Source organism: Mustela putorius, unplaced genomic scaffold (assembly GCF_011764305.1).
Source record: "Mustela putorius furo isolate JIRA1106 unplaced genomic scaffold, ASM1176430v1.1 tig00003983_pilon_pilon_pilon, whole genome shotgun sequence".
Lineage (NCBI taxonomy): Eukaryota > Metazoa > Chordata > Mammalia > Carnivora > Mustelidae > Mustela > Mustela putorius.
Genome location: NW_025422123.1, coordinates 12,054,603 through 12,071,030, shown reverse-complemented (window position 1 = coordinate 12,071,030; position 16,428 = coordinate 12,054,603). Strand labels below are relative to the sequence as shown.

The following is a 16,428-nucleotide window of genomic DNA, read 5'->3' as shown; positions in this document are numbered from 1 at the left end:
CCAACGAAGGAAGAACAGAAGTGGGCGGAAAAGGAATTGGAGTAACCCAGTGCCCTGGCGGGCAGTCCAGCTGTCTCACCACCTGCACTTTCCCTATACCAAAACCCAGACAGCTCTGGCAAGAAGACATCCTTCCTGGGGCCCCTGAGGAGTTTGCCTGCCATCCCACAGGCGAGCTGGCCCGGGCTCACTAAAACCGGCAGGCAGTTGAGTTGTCCCCAGAAAAACTTAGAGACGGTAACATGATCATCTTCTCCTAAGCCTCCTACCTTTGTAGATACCCCCAAACCATTGTTTCCTAGAACTGGTCTCTAAAATGATTTCCAAATGATTGGGGCAGGGAAGTGACTAGATTGTCCAGTTTACCTGATACTTGCGGTAGGGTTGTTTGCTTGAATCAGTCAAGCTGTGGCTTTGGCTGTGACGTGATTGTCAGCCACCCATTTCCAGAGGAAGGAGAAACCGGCTTGTGAGGATCTGTACACCCTGCTCTCACTCACTGGTTGTGAACAAGGTCTTCCCCTACCTCCTCCCTTGCCTTTTCAGACTGTTCTCAAATTCCATAAATATAAACATGTGGCTCTTCAACCGCATCTGTAGATAATAACTTCAGGGGGTTTCCTGTTTACATGACAATACCCATTTCCCAGCCAAATAAACTCTGTAGCAGAGAGCTGAGGTGTTTATTGGGCCAGTGTTGGCTGGGATTGAGTTAACAGGAAATGCCCACTCTCAAAGCACAGCCTGATGATAAGGTATACGGGGGCAGGGGGCACAAGGGGTCAGGCACACTGGACAAACGGCTCTCTTTCTCCGCCTTTTGTTTCCAGTGAGAACTGAAGCAGCCATGATGAACATGGCCAAGCCATCAGGGCCTCACAAAGCTCCCCAGCTGAGCCGTCCCCTGGGACGTGAGGAGGAAGAGACATGCAGACAGGAAAGCCAGAAGCCCCACTCATGACACCTCCCAACCTCAGAGTGACAAGCAGGTGAAGGGCTGGAAAAGGCTGATGCACATCCACCTCTGGGGAGGGCCCTCCGTCTTCCCCCTGGCTATCCTGTTATAATGAGCAGTGTATTTTCACACCAGTTCTGTCAAGAAAGCCTGACCAAAGAATTGAGAGAGAGCCTCTAGCCCACTGGTTCTGGATTGGGGACGACTTTTCCTCCCAGGGAACATTCTGGAGACACACGTCATTGTCACAAGTGGTGCAGTGCTATCGGCATCTAGTGGGTAGAAGCCAGAGACAGGCTGCTAAACCTTCTATGATGTGTAGGACCACACACCCTACACACACACCACAAAGAACTTTCCAGCCTGAAATGTCAACAAAGCCAAGGTCTAGCCCGATGCCTCTCCATATGCCCAAAAACTGAGACCCAGAGGAGTGAAGCCATTTGCCCTGAACCATGCTGCTGGACAAAGATGGAGAGAAAGGAAAAGCCACTCTGCCCACCTCCCATGCAATGCCTTTGAAAGCCACACAGATGTCTAATAAAAAAGGAAAAATAAATATACATCTTCAAAGAGCTGCAAACAAGTTCACTGGCCTAGGTCTCACCCGCGTGCTTTCAGGGTGTCTCCTAATCTTAGAAATTAGCGGTCTCCAAGATTTCTCAGAACACAATGCCAAAGGGGTAAGAATGAGCAGATCTCAAAGGAGGCCTCTCTCTCTAGATCACGTGGTCCACTGGCCCGCGCCTGAGCATCTCCACCTCACGGTTTCTGGTCCTTCTTTTAGAACTGTGGTAAGCCAAAGAGGACAGATAGCACAGGCCAGAAAGAGAGCAGCCACTCTACCCAGGCCCTCAACCTTATCAAAGGGGAGGGACTTACCAAAAATACACAATAACCCGTTAAAAACAAACAGATCTCCAAACTATAGTCCTGCTCCCTAGTAGAATTTTTCTGAGGCTACAGCTCTCCAGGCCAAAGTCCATTTTTACTTACCCTTGAGCTTTGACTGATTTTGTTTTTAAGAACCCAAAAGAGATGTGGGAAGCAGCTAGATTATCTCCTATGGCAGGGCTGCCTGAGATCCTCTGACCCTAGCCAGGAAGAAATTCACTTGCTGGCTCCTGCTCAACTGCCCAGAGATTAGAACCCTCGGACTGCGGAGCCCACTGTCTTTTATATGCAGTCTGGTCCCTTCGTCAGCGTAAAGGGGCTTTACCCAAGGATGGGGAGGGCGCTCTCTCCTTCGGACACAGGCTGAGAAGGAAATGAGTTCACTGCTAGATCCTTTGCCCACGCCTCTGTAGTAGAGTAGGACGAACCAAGAAGGCAGCACTCAGCGAAATGTTTTAACCTCTCACCAGTCACAGAGAACCCCGCCCTCCTCTGGCCCTGGCAAGTCCTAGGGCCAAGAAGGGCCCAGGTGTAGGCAACAGTAAGCGTCAGACTAGAGAAGAAACCGCGGCTGAGAAAAGACCCAAAGTACACACGTAACAAAACCAAAAAAGCCATTTTATTGAAAATTAAATTCAAACTTCAAATTAATATTACAATCATGAGAAAAATGCCAAATAATTCCATTTACAGTTGCAACATACAATACAAATAGTCCCTTTGAAGTTGAAAGTAAACTCATCCACAATCATGGCCTGTGGCACAAAGCAGAATTTGTACAATATGTGCAGGGAAAGCAGATCTTGGGCAACAGCAATTGGAAAAATAAAAATGAAAAGCTTGTATTTACACAAAATGCTACAAACATTTTTTTGTTCCACAGAAATCTAAGAATGGTAAAGCATATCCAAAAAAAAAAAAATGGAATTTTATTCAGAATACCTAAGAAATTACTGTAAATTATGGTTTTGGCTGATATATTTCAAAGTACTGCATTAAAAAGCAAACAGTTATTTGTAAACATGAAGTAAACAAACATCTAAAAAATTCTCACACAGAAAATATTTTTTAAATGCATTCTCTTTTGAAGAACAACAAATTCAAGGTTTGCCAGAGTCCTCTTTATTTTATTTATGATTGTTCTTTCGAATGTCATAGAAGTCGTTATTGTCTTCACTCATGCTTTGTGTTTCCATGTATTAACCTAGACTCTGAGTCAGTCCCTTTCCTGGGAATGAAGGGAACTCTTAAGGAGCACACACATCTCCTCCCCTCTGGGTTTGCAATAGATGGTCCCTAACGGTGTGGATTTCTCTGCTCATTTTTAAAAGGCCCCGGGGGCAGGGTGGGGTTAGTGAGACTGTCTGAAGAGCAAACCGTAGTTCATTGGTCGAGTCTCTCAGTTCCAGGCTGGAAGTCATTTCACTCATCTAAAATCAACACTGTGGTATGTTCTGGAACCCTGACACTGGTCACACTTTGTGAGACAACTAAAATAAGACAGAAAGCGGCTGAGCTGGTCACGCCGAAAACTCCAGCAACGTCTGTGCTACAAAGAGAACCGTGCTCTTTGAACCTGAAGGAAATACAGAGTGTTGGCTAGTACGCAGTTCCGTGGTAGGAGGAATAGTCGGGCTTTGCTTTGGTCTTGAAATCACAGATCATATACATGACCCAGTGCAAATTAAGGGTTCGGTTAAAAAAAAAAAAAAAAAAAGAGGAGGAGGAGGGAATATTTAACCCCCAGGCTGAAAAAGGGCAGAATTCAATCCAAGAAATGTGACTTACCCCTTTGGAGTGGTTGGAGTGAGGGTGGAAGGAAGAAGTGCTTGAATTTTTCCCAAGGAAAAAAAAAAAAAACTTTTTAAAGTGTTTCTGGGTTGCTGCCTGCAGCCACTATAATAACATTTCAACACAAAAGCATCCCTAAAGTCACTTAGTATGTGTACTGTAAACTTAAAAAAGCCCTTTTAACATTAAAAAATAATGTACAAATATAGTACCTTTTTTATTAAATAGGGTACAGCTGGCACTGGCGGTAACATTTTTATGTCAATTAATTAAAATTGAAATGTGTAACCAGACACTGGCTTTTTTAAGTGCTGCTGAAACAAACACACATATTTTACACTTAACAAATAAATGGACAGTGGCGTGCTTCAAGCTACCACACACAAACAATAAATAGTATCAGTTACTACTTCCATCTTGGTTAAGTAATAGAAAAGTGGCTTATTTATCTAAGCATACTTGGTATACAACCTTTAGAAGGCAGTGTTTTGTATTGTTTTGTTTTGTTTTGCCCTCGATTTTTGTTAGGAGGAGTTGGGGTGGTCGCAAGGGAGGCCCCCACCCAGTAGCACAGGGCCAGATGCCCCCACAACACACACCGTCCCACCAGGCTTGACGGCCCATGAAGCGGGCCTGGGAATGACTACAGAGAAAGGGTCCCCAGAGGCTGGGGTTCTGCTCAGTGGGGGCACAGAACTGAAACAAAGGGGTCCCCCGGACCTGAGAGGGAGCCAGCAGGGATTTGCCCAGTGGTGTCATGGAGTGATCCTGGCTTGGAATAAGGATTCACGCTGAGAATTTGCCAGGTGGTCACCAGGAGTGGCCAAAGTGCATCCTTCAGGAGGGCTTCTGCTCAAATTCATACACAGTAGTAGACACCAAACTCCACATGGCCTTGCCTTCCTTTGACCCCCAAGGGGTTTGATATGGGTCCCCAAGGCCCTACATTAACTCAGCTCAGCTATCTGCTGGAAGTCTCCAACTCCTTCAGATGACATGGCTCCCATGAGACAATGGCTAAATCTGCTCCTTTAAATGCAGATTCCGTAGAGAGCTGCCAATGGGGCCTTAGGTGAGGCAGATCTGGGTTCTCCTTACTGTTTGGTAAGGCGGGTTAGTTAAGAATCCCTGGTGCAATTTGGCTTTACTGGCTACGTGTATCATGATCAGTCCTTAAGCTACATGGGTGGCTTTAAGCTGTGTCTTTACTATGAAGCCTGGCGATTTAGAGTTTTGCTTTTACTAGGAAACCACAGAACATTTTTCTGCAGTTCAATGATTCACTTGTGCTTGTCTTTTTAATATGACAAGAGTCACCATTATTCAAAAGAAACTGGGAAACCACATCACTCCAGCATTTCATGCTAATAAAGGGCAACATGAGTGATACAGGGCTAAGAGTTGGTTTTTCAATCCCTAATTATTGCTTTAGAAGGCAAAGCTGGGTTAGAGGCAATTCAAGGTCTGAAAGAACGAAGCATAACATTTCCTTCATACATCACAAAAAACAAGCTACATCTAAAATATTTGGAGATGGACGTATTTTTGAAAATCACATTGTGCCTGGATGAACTGAAATTGCTTAGCAATATTTCAGATATGGCTCTAGCCCACTGAAGAAATTTGTTATTTAATAAAGAGCACTTTTAGAGACCGAAGTCAATGTATCAGTACACTAAGAAAAGTTTCAAGGGTCCAAATGTCATTAAATAATTATAAATATATCTTTAAAGTTATATGACCATTCACGTTAGCAAGTTACCTCAGATTTTACACATATTCATAATTTAAAAAAAAAAAAGAAAACAACACACAGCCAAACGCAAACACTATCTATACCATTATGGCTATAATAAGGTATTGCCATTTTGAGTTTTGCATAAAAGGAGAAAGGTGCAGGGATGGGGCAGGGGTGGTGTTGAGGGCTGGGATTTCTTTTTGGTTAAATGGGAAAAGGAAACAAAGTATTAAAAAGTAAAATGAAATCATCTATTCCAATCAGTATTTTTTTGAAGTCACTTTCTTAAAGTATGAAAGAAAAAAAAAAAAAAAGAACAAAAACTGAACCAAACAGTTCAGATGAGAACTCACGGCAAGTCTGAAAGCAAAGTTTGGGACAGTGACTCAGAATGGATGGTACTGTGATGGAATCATCCATTCTCCCTCTTTGCCCTTTGTGCACCTTTGTGCATCTTTGCCCGATGTGCACCTCGACCGGTTTTGGAAGCTGGTCTGCAGAGTGCACGGGTCCAGACATAGCCGTCACCACGAGGGTGTGTGGTATCAAAGCACAGAGAGGAAGTGGCTTTGCTCTTCTTCCTCCTGAACCTGGAGTCCGCCTCTCTGACTTGCCATAGGAACAGATGATTTGTGGTAACAGGCCAAACAACAACACAACAAAAAAATACCTTTTTCCTTGGTTTGTAAAAGTACATCTTAAGTAGAAAACAACCTGGAACCTAGATAGGATGGTGTCTCTCGGGCCTTTTGCTTCTCAGTATCTGTACCCTCTTATGGTTGGAAGATCATGACTGAGTGAGGGAATGAAAAATCTTCTAAAAAATAGGCACTTTGTAGATAGCTCATTGATATACATATATATGCACTCTCTCTATATATGTATATATTGATACGTTTGGGATGCAGCTCCCAGATACCGCTGGGCCACTGCTGAGGAAATTTCAATATGGTCGCCAAACAGATTCATCCATTCTGCCACTAGAATTCAAAACAGTTGGGGAACTGCTGTGGCTTCCATCAGCGTCAACACCATCATTCTGGTTAGGCAAATTTGGATTTAATAGCGTGCTGCCATTCGAGGTGGTGGTGCATGGTGGAAGCATTCTGGAAGGAGACCGATCTCCCCCCGGCACCATGGGGAACTGATAGGATCCTGACGAAGTGCCATAGTAGAGATATGGAGTGCTGCTGGTCTGGAAGGGTCCACTCTGGCTTTGGGAAGAGCCGGGGTAGGGTGGTGGCAGGTAGGTGTGGTAGTGGGTGGTGGCGGACATACCGAGGGACATGCCTGAGGTGACTGGCGGGGTGTAAGTAAAGGTGGCTGGATAGTGCATTCGTGGGTTGGAGAAGCGGCTCTCAGTGAGGGATGAAATGCTTGGGAACTGCCTGGGGTCTGAAAAAGGGCCCAGTTCTGAAGCACCTAAAAATTATAACAGAAGATGGGGGGAAAAAATCTGTAAATATCAATTAAAATAATGAGAGAATTTTTACAAGAAAAAAACAAAAACAAAAAAACCTTTAGCTTCCCAAAAAGGAACAACAAGTCACAAATAGACCTTCAAATGCACTGGTCACTACACAGTTTTGTTTTGTTTTGTTTTTTCACTTGACAGTACTTAAGTCCTTCACCCACCCCCCAGAGAACCCCAAAGGGTTTTTAAAACTCCAATGTGTGCTAGGTCTTATGTGTAAACCAACCCAACACATAGATTCACTCACCAGACTTAAGACTGAATCCTCATTGATTTTTTTTTTCCTCTCTTTTTGTTTCTCGTTGCACCTCAGGTATTTGAAAGGGATGTTTTTACTAAGTAGGACAAGTTTCTTTTTCTCCACCCAATATAAAGAAATCCCAAAGATCAGTTTTGCTATTGGTACTCTTGGCAGGGCCCCTTCGTCAATGAAGGAACTCCAAAAAGAAACCCTAACATGTTCCTATCACTTCTCTTCAGTTCTTAAAATCACCTATAGTCTTTATTTTATTCGTCATCTTAGTAATGAATGCCAAAAAAATCATACCAGATTTCAATGTATTCTGGAACTATCTTATTTTTCTGGAGGCAAAGGGGAAGAGTCTAGCCCTTAGAAATTCTCCTGAGGGTCATAAACTAAATAAGTAGGTTGCATCTCGAGCCTTGATGGGTGACCTAGGGCTTATTTAGGCCAGGTGCCAACAGCCTCTTTTGTGAGAGGCTCCATGCCTGGCAGGCGGACAAGGAAGAGGCTGCCTCCCTCAGCATCCATTCACCAGGCCCCTGTGCCACATCCTATAGAATTAGCTTCAGGCTAACTCCAAGTGGTACCTGGAGGCAAAGCTTGTTTTGCTCTAAAATGTAAAGTCCCTTAACTTCTAAAGCCAACAGTGTGGCTCCTTTGTAGCTATTTCTGGTGCTTAAACTTATAAAACCATAGTCATAAAGCACTTCATGTGGAAATCAGTGTTCTGAAATGCCTAAAAACTTAAGAGTGGTGATCTTTAAAGACTGGGTTATGATTTTCAAAAATTGACAGAATTAGGACAAGGCCTTTTATGATCCCAGCGATCTTAAGATTTTGTCACATCTAAAACCTTCCAAGTCTTTGCGTCTGCCGTGTTTGCTTTTCCTACAGTTTTCATCCGTAAGGGAAAGCACTTAGTGCTCCATCAAGGCCTCCGTCAGGAGGTACATCCTCAGTCCCGTTTTTACTGAACTCTTGTTCTTGGATGCTACAGTGTTTATTAAAGAAATGATCCTAATGGTTTTCCTTAAAGGTGCTGACTAAGAGTTGTGGATCTTTGTTAAAATGCACACTGCCTGGGATCTTTGTAAGGGCCAGGATGTGCATTTGTCATCAAAAGCGACAATTTAAAAAGCCATACATAGTTTAAAAAAAAGTTGTTCTCAAAAATCGGACAGTACCAATCAGCCGGCCCCACCCAGCCCGACCCAGCAATTGTTAATAACAAGTCTCACCTGCCTGGCTCTTCTTACTGAGAGTGGAAGGCCAGAGGCAGAAGTCAGAGGTGGCAGTGTCATCATCTGTAAAATGAGGGGGGATGAACTCTAAGTTCCCTTCCAGCTCTAACCCCTCTATCACCACCGGGAACTCCGGGATAGGAGGAGAAGCAACAGTCTGAGGGGCAGGGGGAGGCAGAGAAGTTCCCACCCATCCTGAGTGCTTTCCCAGAATCTGCAGGCCCCTAAGCAGAGGGTAAAGAGCTAGTGAGCAGCTTCGGATACCAGAAGCAAACACTTTCAAGATGACGCACCAAAACTCACACACTCTGGGCAGTTTACTCTCTGCTCTCTACAAAGTCTTCTATCTTCCACCGGTCTCTACCTCACCCCTCCCGGATGCAAAATTTTAACCGGCTCCAGGGTTCAGATGTGGGCTGAGTGATTCTGACAGAGGGCAAACGGGAGCAGGCGTAGGGTCTCTGGAGCCCCGTGCTGGTGCCCTCTGCGGAAGGAGCCACACGCAGGACGTGAGGGCCCCAGATGTTCCTCGGCCGGCCTTTGCCTTGCAGAGCAGCTAGGTGAACTAGTGCTGGCGCCGCTAATTGTTCTAGGCAGGCCACTTCTGTACAGATTAAGTTCAATGTTCGGCTCTTGTGAGAGAAACCAGAATAATGTGGACAATCGCAAACAGAAAGAAGTCACACTGAAAACACCACCGTTTGCCCCCCACAGAAGCACGAAGCTCACACAGACAGGCTTGTCCATGTTAAAAAAGAAAAGAAAAGAAAAGAAATGCTTCTCGTGGGTATCTGTACTTAAAATATGCTGCAGTCATAATTAACATTCCATGTGGTTTCCCTTATTTTGATGCAGAAGCCTCATTAAAACCCTTGATGTGGGGCCCTGCCAGTAAACTCCAATATGGTTTTGAATTTATTCCTCTACTCCCTCACCTTCTCTATTTTACCTGAGACATTTTGCTGATGTTTTTATTACCCATCACATGCCAGGATCACTGTACCTTTCTGGTTTATAGATGCCAGCTAATGGAAATTGACATTCATTTTTCAATTAATGAGCTCTGGTTGTGGTTTATAGAAAACAATGCAACAAATTTCTGCTAGGCTGACAGAATGTGGACCAATGACTTTGAGTCATTTGAGACTGTAATGTCTTGAGGATTAACTCCTTCTGGGCAAAGACAGCTAATGTGGACTTTAAAGGGATTATACAGTCATTTTTATAACTAACAAAAAAATGGGATTTTCTGGAATTCCCTTAATCATGTTGTGTTACCAAGAAATGTTTCTGAAACATACTGCAGTGTGTTCTGCATGGAGAGACATTAACAACTCGTTACAGTTTCACAGGAGATCCCTTATGTAATAACCTAAGGTGAGGAGACGGAATTCTAAAAAGAAAAACATAAAGCCCTTCCTAATCTTTAGTTTATAATCATTTTTGCAGAAGCAAATAATATAAATAAATTTCCTTTCCCTGAATAAGGTGGCATCCATAATTTTAATCTCTGTTTTTTACGTGAACTCAGGTGTACTTATAGATGATCTTCTACTTCTTCTTCTACTACTTCTACTGAACTATGCTAGTTAGCCTCAATACAACTACAACAAACTTAAAAAAAAAAAAAAAGACCTGGATATTAATATCAAAAATGGTAAAGAAAATGTATTATCTACTTATTGAGGGGTCACAGATAAAAGCCTGGAGAGTTCTAAAAGTGCTAACACCTCAATCTAACTTTATAAATGTGAAAACAAAACTCAGTAACTGCCCCAGGGAGGTGCCTCGTCGCACAGAGCTCCCCCGAGCCAGTTTAAAACTCCTGCCTCCAACTGGCTGATTAAATAAAGCCAGTACTGCCAGGAGTTACTTGAAGCCCAAGATAAACATGGGGCATCTTCCCAACGGGCTGGTTTTACTCGGCTTGGAGACAGGGCATATGGACAGTAATAGGATATGTATGGAATAGAACACTTGGGTGAATTTTTAGGTAAACAAACTAAGACTTGAACAAACTTTTGTACTTACTAAGTTTTAGACTATGTCCTCCAGATTCCCTATAGCACCCATTTACCCTCCTCTGCTGCTTGGGATATCTGATGGAAATGTCCAAATTCCTCACCTACTGCTTGGATAATTAATTCTAAGCTAACCCATTAACAAACAGGCAAGCTGAGATCCAGAGAAGGGGATCTGTGTACACTACAGATCATGCAGCCTGAAAGATGCAGAGTCATGACCTCTTTGCAATCTTATTTACCCGTAAGGAATGTGGTTGTCACAATCACAGGTCCATGCATTTCTTGCCTTGAAAATCTAACTGTACCTGAGTATTTCCACAGGCTCTCTGGAGCCTCTGTGTTACCCCCGGGAGCATTACTATCTTTGGGATATCCTGACAGCTCTTTGAGGCCTTGTTGGAGCTAATCTGCTAAATCGTGGGCAATTAGTTCAGTTGCTTGTGGCATCATGTGAATGAGACCGAGGTCAAGGGTTTGATTCCCGTAGGACCTGCTGGTTTCCTACAGACGTGTTTCATTCCCGCTCTGCTATCTGCACCTCTGGCCACGGTCAGATAGCCTGTGAAGGAATGCAGCTCTCATAGAGAGTTGCAAGAACCTTGCTTGTTAACACAGTAGCAGCAAGACCTAATATACATGAGGAGACTATATTAATAAAATGCGCAGGAAGCTCAAATAGAAATAAAATCAATATTAAAATTTTCTAAAAAGTCTTGCCTCTTCCCCAGCCTTCTCAAGATCTACAGGGAACAAGGAAATTGCCTCTCTTTACCCACTGGGGTTTCCTGGGTCATCAGGGCAAGCAGAAAGCATAGTGGAAGGAGTAAAACCAAAAAGACAAGGGGGAATAAAAGAGAATCCCTCATCTTTGGGTCCCGTGGCCTGCGATCCCCCGCCAGCATCTTTCACACATTGCTTTCTAATGCCAGTGACCTTGGCTCATCCTTGACTCCTCACTCAACAGTGGGCTGCTGAGGGCAGGATTTGTCTAATCCTTGTTTGTCTCCCCCTCAGTGCTTAATCACAATACTACTGGACATTTCTAGGCCTTTACCTAGCACTCTGATATACACCTTCTCACTCACTAGATCCTCAGTAAATCAGGGTTGGTTGAGAATGGGCAAGGCGATCTCTAGAATGAAAGAAAACAGAGGAGTCTGGGAACAGTAACAGACAAGGCACTTGTCATTTGGGACTGTCAGCTGGGAGACACTGGGCACGCCCATCGTCCCCTCCCTGAAGCAGAACTGACGCACCCCAGCAGAGGCGACAGGTCAGGCACAGGAAAGGAAGAGGGGCCCTGAAGCCAGGGGAACCGAACTGGCACAGGCAGCGTCCCTTGCTCTCCTCTGTAACACGAAGGCATCCGTGTACAGAATGAAAAGCCATCATGCTTCCCCGCAATGAGGTGTTAACTTCAAAGCTTCATTGGGGCCTTTTAAATGGCAGGAGTTATTGCTTCGACAAATCTTGAATAAAGCCCAAGAACTTTTTATTGACCCCTTCGTGGCATTCCTCCTCTGGAAATGTATAGTCCTCAACTCGCCACAGAGCTGCTTTCTTGAAGAATCTTCTTCCCCTTCGACAATGTTTTTTGGCTGCCCTGCCCCACCTGCTCTATTCTATAATTCCTTTTTTCCCTCTGGTGTCAAGAGCAGTTCCTTCCCATATCTCTCTTTTGGGCCCTTAAGAGTTGCTACTTTACTGAATTATTAACTGTTTCTTAGCCTATTCTCTCCCAGCTATAAAGCACTGGGTGTAAAGGTCATGATTTCTTTTCCTCTCCTATTGCTTCTATACTCCAGGAGCTTAAGTGTTTTGGTTTTTGCTTTTTAGGGTATGTATATGGATGGATGGTGATAATGAGTGAATAAGTAAATCAGTCTGGGAGTCAGGAACTCTGTAAGATAGTTAATACATTTCTGACAAGTTAAAAAAACAGATATAAAAAGCATTGAAGCAATACTGATATCAGACCAACAGCATCCCAATATGACTCTGAAGAATCCATCCTTATAAAACTCTCTTTAAAGAGTGGTCGAAGCTCTTCCTGAGTGTCATGACATCACTGGACCTCACGTTTTGGACAGTCCATCCCCAGTAGTGAACAGATACTGCTGCCTGTCCGCTGGTGTCGTTCCCAGTACCATCAGAGCCAGAATCCAGGTACCAGTCCCTGCCGAGTGCCATGCGGAGAGGAGATGAGGGAACAAGAGGGCCAGGCCACAAATACGGGACCTGAGGGAGGGGAGCAAGCCCACTCTTCTGCCGCAGGACCCCAGGGCACCTGCTGTCACCGAGGTGGTGGTATTTATGTGGAGTAGGTAGAAAGGTGACAGAGGGTAAAACTCACACTCTGTCTGAATTTCTGGACCAGTAGACAGAGCAAGTACGTGAGAGGCATCAAGAATCAGAGGTGACTTATAGATGAAGAAACAGAAGCCTAGACACAAGGTAAATCTGAGGAGGTTCTTCTGGCTCTGCAGCTCTGACTCGGCCTGCCAGTGGGAAAATGGGGAGGATCGGTCTTGAGGGGTCTTAAATCTGCATTCTGTGGAAATGCACAGGGACAGGGAGAAACCTCCTGCTTACACATCACCTTCTCAGGCCAAACAGGTGGCAGAGCCTGACAACCAGGCAAAGGTCAGCCACCTTTCACAAAGCATGATGGGACACCTCGGCCATGGAGGGGAAGAAATGAGGAGGAGGCTACTGGCATATTTTCAGAGTCATCTGTTCTACTTTTCCAAGATCATGTCCCACTGCTCCTCAGTATGAACTGTCCTCTTCACAGCAGGACATACACTCAGGACCCTCATAGGCGCTTTGCTCATGCTCTCCCCAGACTCATGGCCCCCCACTCTTCTCTCTGCCAGACCAAGTCTGGGCAGGCACCATCTTTAAAGCTCACCCATACATTAAAACTTCCCAGGATACAAAGTCTCATCATCTTTTTTTAATCATATACCTCCTGAACTTTTTTTGCACATAAATTTTGCTCCGTGCATTTTAAGGTATTTATCATTGTTTTTAGAGAAATGTTTTCATTTTCCAGCTGAAGAAGAGTAAATTAAGGATAAGAACCATGTATTCTTATACCTACACAGTATGATGCTAAAATGGGTACTTCCAAAAAATGTGCCTCACAGATGAACGACTAACATAGTCTCAAACAGCAAATAGGACAGAAGAAGAAATGCTATGTAAATACTATCCAAAAATCAATTTTAGACTATATGCAGAAGAGTACTTTGCATTTTCCAAACTGAGGTTTTAAAGGATTTTTCCATCAATTTTCTCAATTTCCCTGAATTTGTCCCCACACTAAAATGACCCAGTATCTATCTCTAAATTAGTTTTACTTGTAATTTCATTAGATAATAATTGGAAAAATATACCCTATGTGGAAGAAGTGTAGTAGATCATACCGATGGAGAAGAAACCAGAAAAAAGGAGAATGTGAAACCAAATTTTTTAAGATAATGAAAGGTCAGACTAGCAAACTCCATAGTTTTGCAAAAGAGAGGAAAAGTGCCTCAACTATCCAGGATAAATATTTATTTTCCGTGTTGTAATGAATTGTACTTTTCCACTGCATGCTCACAAAATCTGGAAGACAAGCTGATCCCAAGGCTAAGAAAGTATGTTATGCTGAAGGAAAGAGAGAGGGAAAAAAACAAAGAAACAACAACCTGGCAGTTTCCAGAAACTTCAACCATTCCCTAAACCCACCCAAATTTTGAGGATATTGTTGGAATAACATATTTCCTCTTTTGAGGGGAGAGGAGGCCAGCGGTAGGAGATGTGGGAGTGTACATGCACACACATAGGGAGGGAGAGTAGGAGAGAAGGAAGGAACCGGAGGGTTGGGGGGGCAGAGAAACGGAGGAAAAATGAGAGAGATCTTCTTGCTGGGCCTTGATTAAGAACTTTTTAAAGGCTAGGAAGGGTGGGTAGTCTTTGAAACCAGATCCGCTGCAGGAAGGAGGCCAGCACCCAGGACACCGTGTCTTTCAGAAGAGGCCACCCACAGTGCCGTGGCGGTCATATGACTGCTCTGTCACATCCTGAAGCCATTTCCAGCCCATGCACACGTCTGTGCTCCCATTTAGAGAGGATGGGATATATTGGGAACACACATATGGAAACACTTTCAGAGAATCAGTTTCCATGAAATTCATAATGAGCCAAGTGGCTTCAGATGTGGTTGCGTTCCTCCGATTAGCCAGAAAAAAAAAGGGTGGGGGGAAGGGGAGGGAAAAGTAGGGGAAAAAAGGACAAATCCACCCTTTCAGACCTTATTTCAGTTTCAGAGAAATTAAAAACCACTAATGACTTATGGCTACCTGGAGCCACAATTAAGAGAGGACACACTAGGAAAAAGAGGGAAAGAGGTTTAAAAGCAGTAGTCTTCCCCTCCTAAAAATAACAGCTTCAGTATCGGTAATCTTATCTCCAATCACGGGGAGGCTTTCCTGTGATAGTATCTGCCTCCAGTGGCAGAATTCATTCTCCAGCGGGCAGGAGGCAGTGCGCATGCGCAAACGGGGCAAGGGGGGGGGCCGAGAAGGATGCGGAGGGAGGCGGAGGCTCCAAGACCCGCTCTTATTTGATAACATATGTAGCCAATTAAGATTATTTTAAAAATTGCAACTAAATGATAAATTGTTACTAAGTAAATCTTTTTTTTAAAAAAGCCTGAATGCAGAGGGGACGGCCTGGTATTTTCCTGTGGCCTGCGCGAGTGGTAACTCAGACTATATTAAAAGCAGAAATTTATGAACTGGTTGAGATGTTCTATATTAGACACCAAAGCCTGGCTGATAGGAGGGCATGAAATACAAGAAAGGAACAAATGGGGGAGGGTTTTTAAAGAGGGACCTATAACTGAGTATTATTAAGTTAAAACATTATTTTTGTATTGAAACAAAAAAAAAATAGGCATAGTATGGAGTAAAATTCACATGAGTTTTAAGATAAAATGAGAAACCTGAAAGTGCTCCCCTTGCAGGAGCTGGGGTTGTTTGGGGTTATGTCAATAGGTTGGGGAGAGCAGGAGCCATGAAGAAACCCTGGAGTTTCCTCTGCCCTTTGGGGTACTTCAGTGGAAACATTTGAGGAGAGCTTCTCTTGAGTTTGGTAGCAAGCCTAAGCCATCATGTAGGAGCGCTCTGACTCCAGGCTGCTTGATGATGGGCTGATAACGGCACTGGCTGTTGCTTCCCAGAGCAGTCTTCACTCCGCTCCAACCATAGGAATCCTATACGTGATTTAATAGTCGTGGTATCCCATGCTGTGGCCGGTTCTCCTGAGAGGAAGGACTGGCTAACCAGACAATTGAGAGTGGATGACTCTGACTGGCAGAGGATCTCTGCTGAAACACTCCTACCTGCGTGATGGCACTGAATCCTCCCCTGGCCCTGTGAGGTAGAACTTGTCACTGACCCTACACTGTGATGACCAACTGAAGTTCAGAGAAGTGAAGTGATTTCCTCAAAGTTGAAGACCATTTATGGGTGGCCAGGACCTGGCCCCAGACCTGTAGAGCTCAGCTACCCCATCTTGTCTTCCAAGCAGGGAATCAGTGTTATTTTCATGGCAATTCTAACTACCTGGCCATACCCACCTGAAGGGCAGTGATGGAAAGAGGCCTGATCAAAGGTCAAAGATAGCCCTAGGGATGGGGATGAGGATAGGGATGAGGATGGGGATGGGACAGAGATAGGGATGGGGATAGAGACAGGGATGATGAGGACGGGGACAGGGATGGGGGTAGAGATGGGCACGCAGTGCGAAATGGGGAGGCTAATACATGCCACCAATTTGCCACGCGTGACTCAGCCCCCAGATTCTCATGTAGTCTTTGCCACTAATGTTCTAAGAAATCTTGTTTTCTATTCGTCAGGTTCTCTCTTTGGATAACGCCCTTGTAAGTGTAACCTGGCAAAAGGACACAGCCAGTAGCAAATGTCTCCATCTCGAAAGGAAATCCCTTCCTACCAGTACCACTTAAACTAGTGGAGCCAGAGAAAAAGAAAACGGAAAAGATTGGGTCCAAACTAGAAAA

The 16,428-nt window shown here is 44.3% G+C and overlaps 1 protein-coding gene across 7 annotated transcripts in view; it reads right to left on the bottom strand.

The window, feature by feature from the left end:
• RUNX2 (RUNX family transcription factor 2) overlaps positions 1–16,428 on the bottom strand; it is a 224,174-nt gene that overhangs the window by 100,369 nt on the left and 107,377 nt on the right. For 2 of the 7 annotated variants that reach the window (XM_045071040.1, XM_045071043.1), the window contains 2 exons: positions 8,335–8,400; positions 2,447–6,800 (listed from right to left, as the gene is read on the bottom strand). The exons of 3 other annotated variants lie outside the window; for them this stretch is intronic. In XM_045071040.1, coding sequence (XP_044926975.1) covers positions 6,322–6,800; positions 8,335–8,400 — 545 coding nt within the window. In that variant the 3' untranslated portion in view covers positions 2,447–6,321. Of the gene's footprint in view, positions 1–2,446; positions 6,801–8,334; positions 8,401–16,428 lie in introns of those variants that run through there. 2 more of the 7 variants (XM_045071041.1, XM_045071044.1) reach the window with 2 other exon arrangements.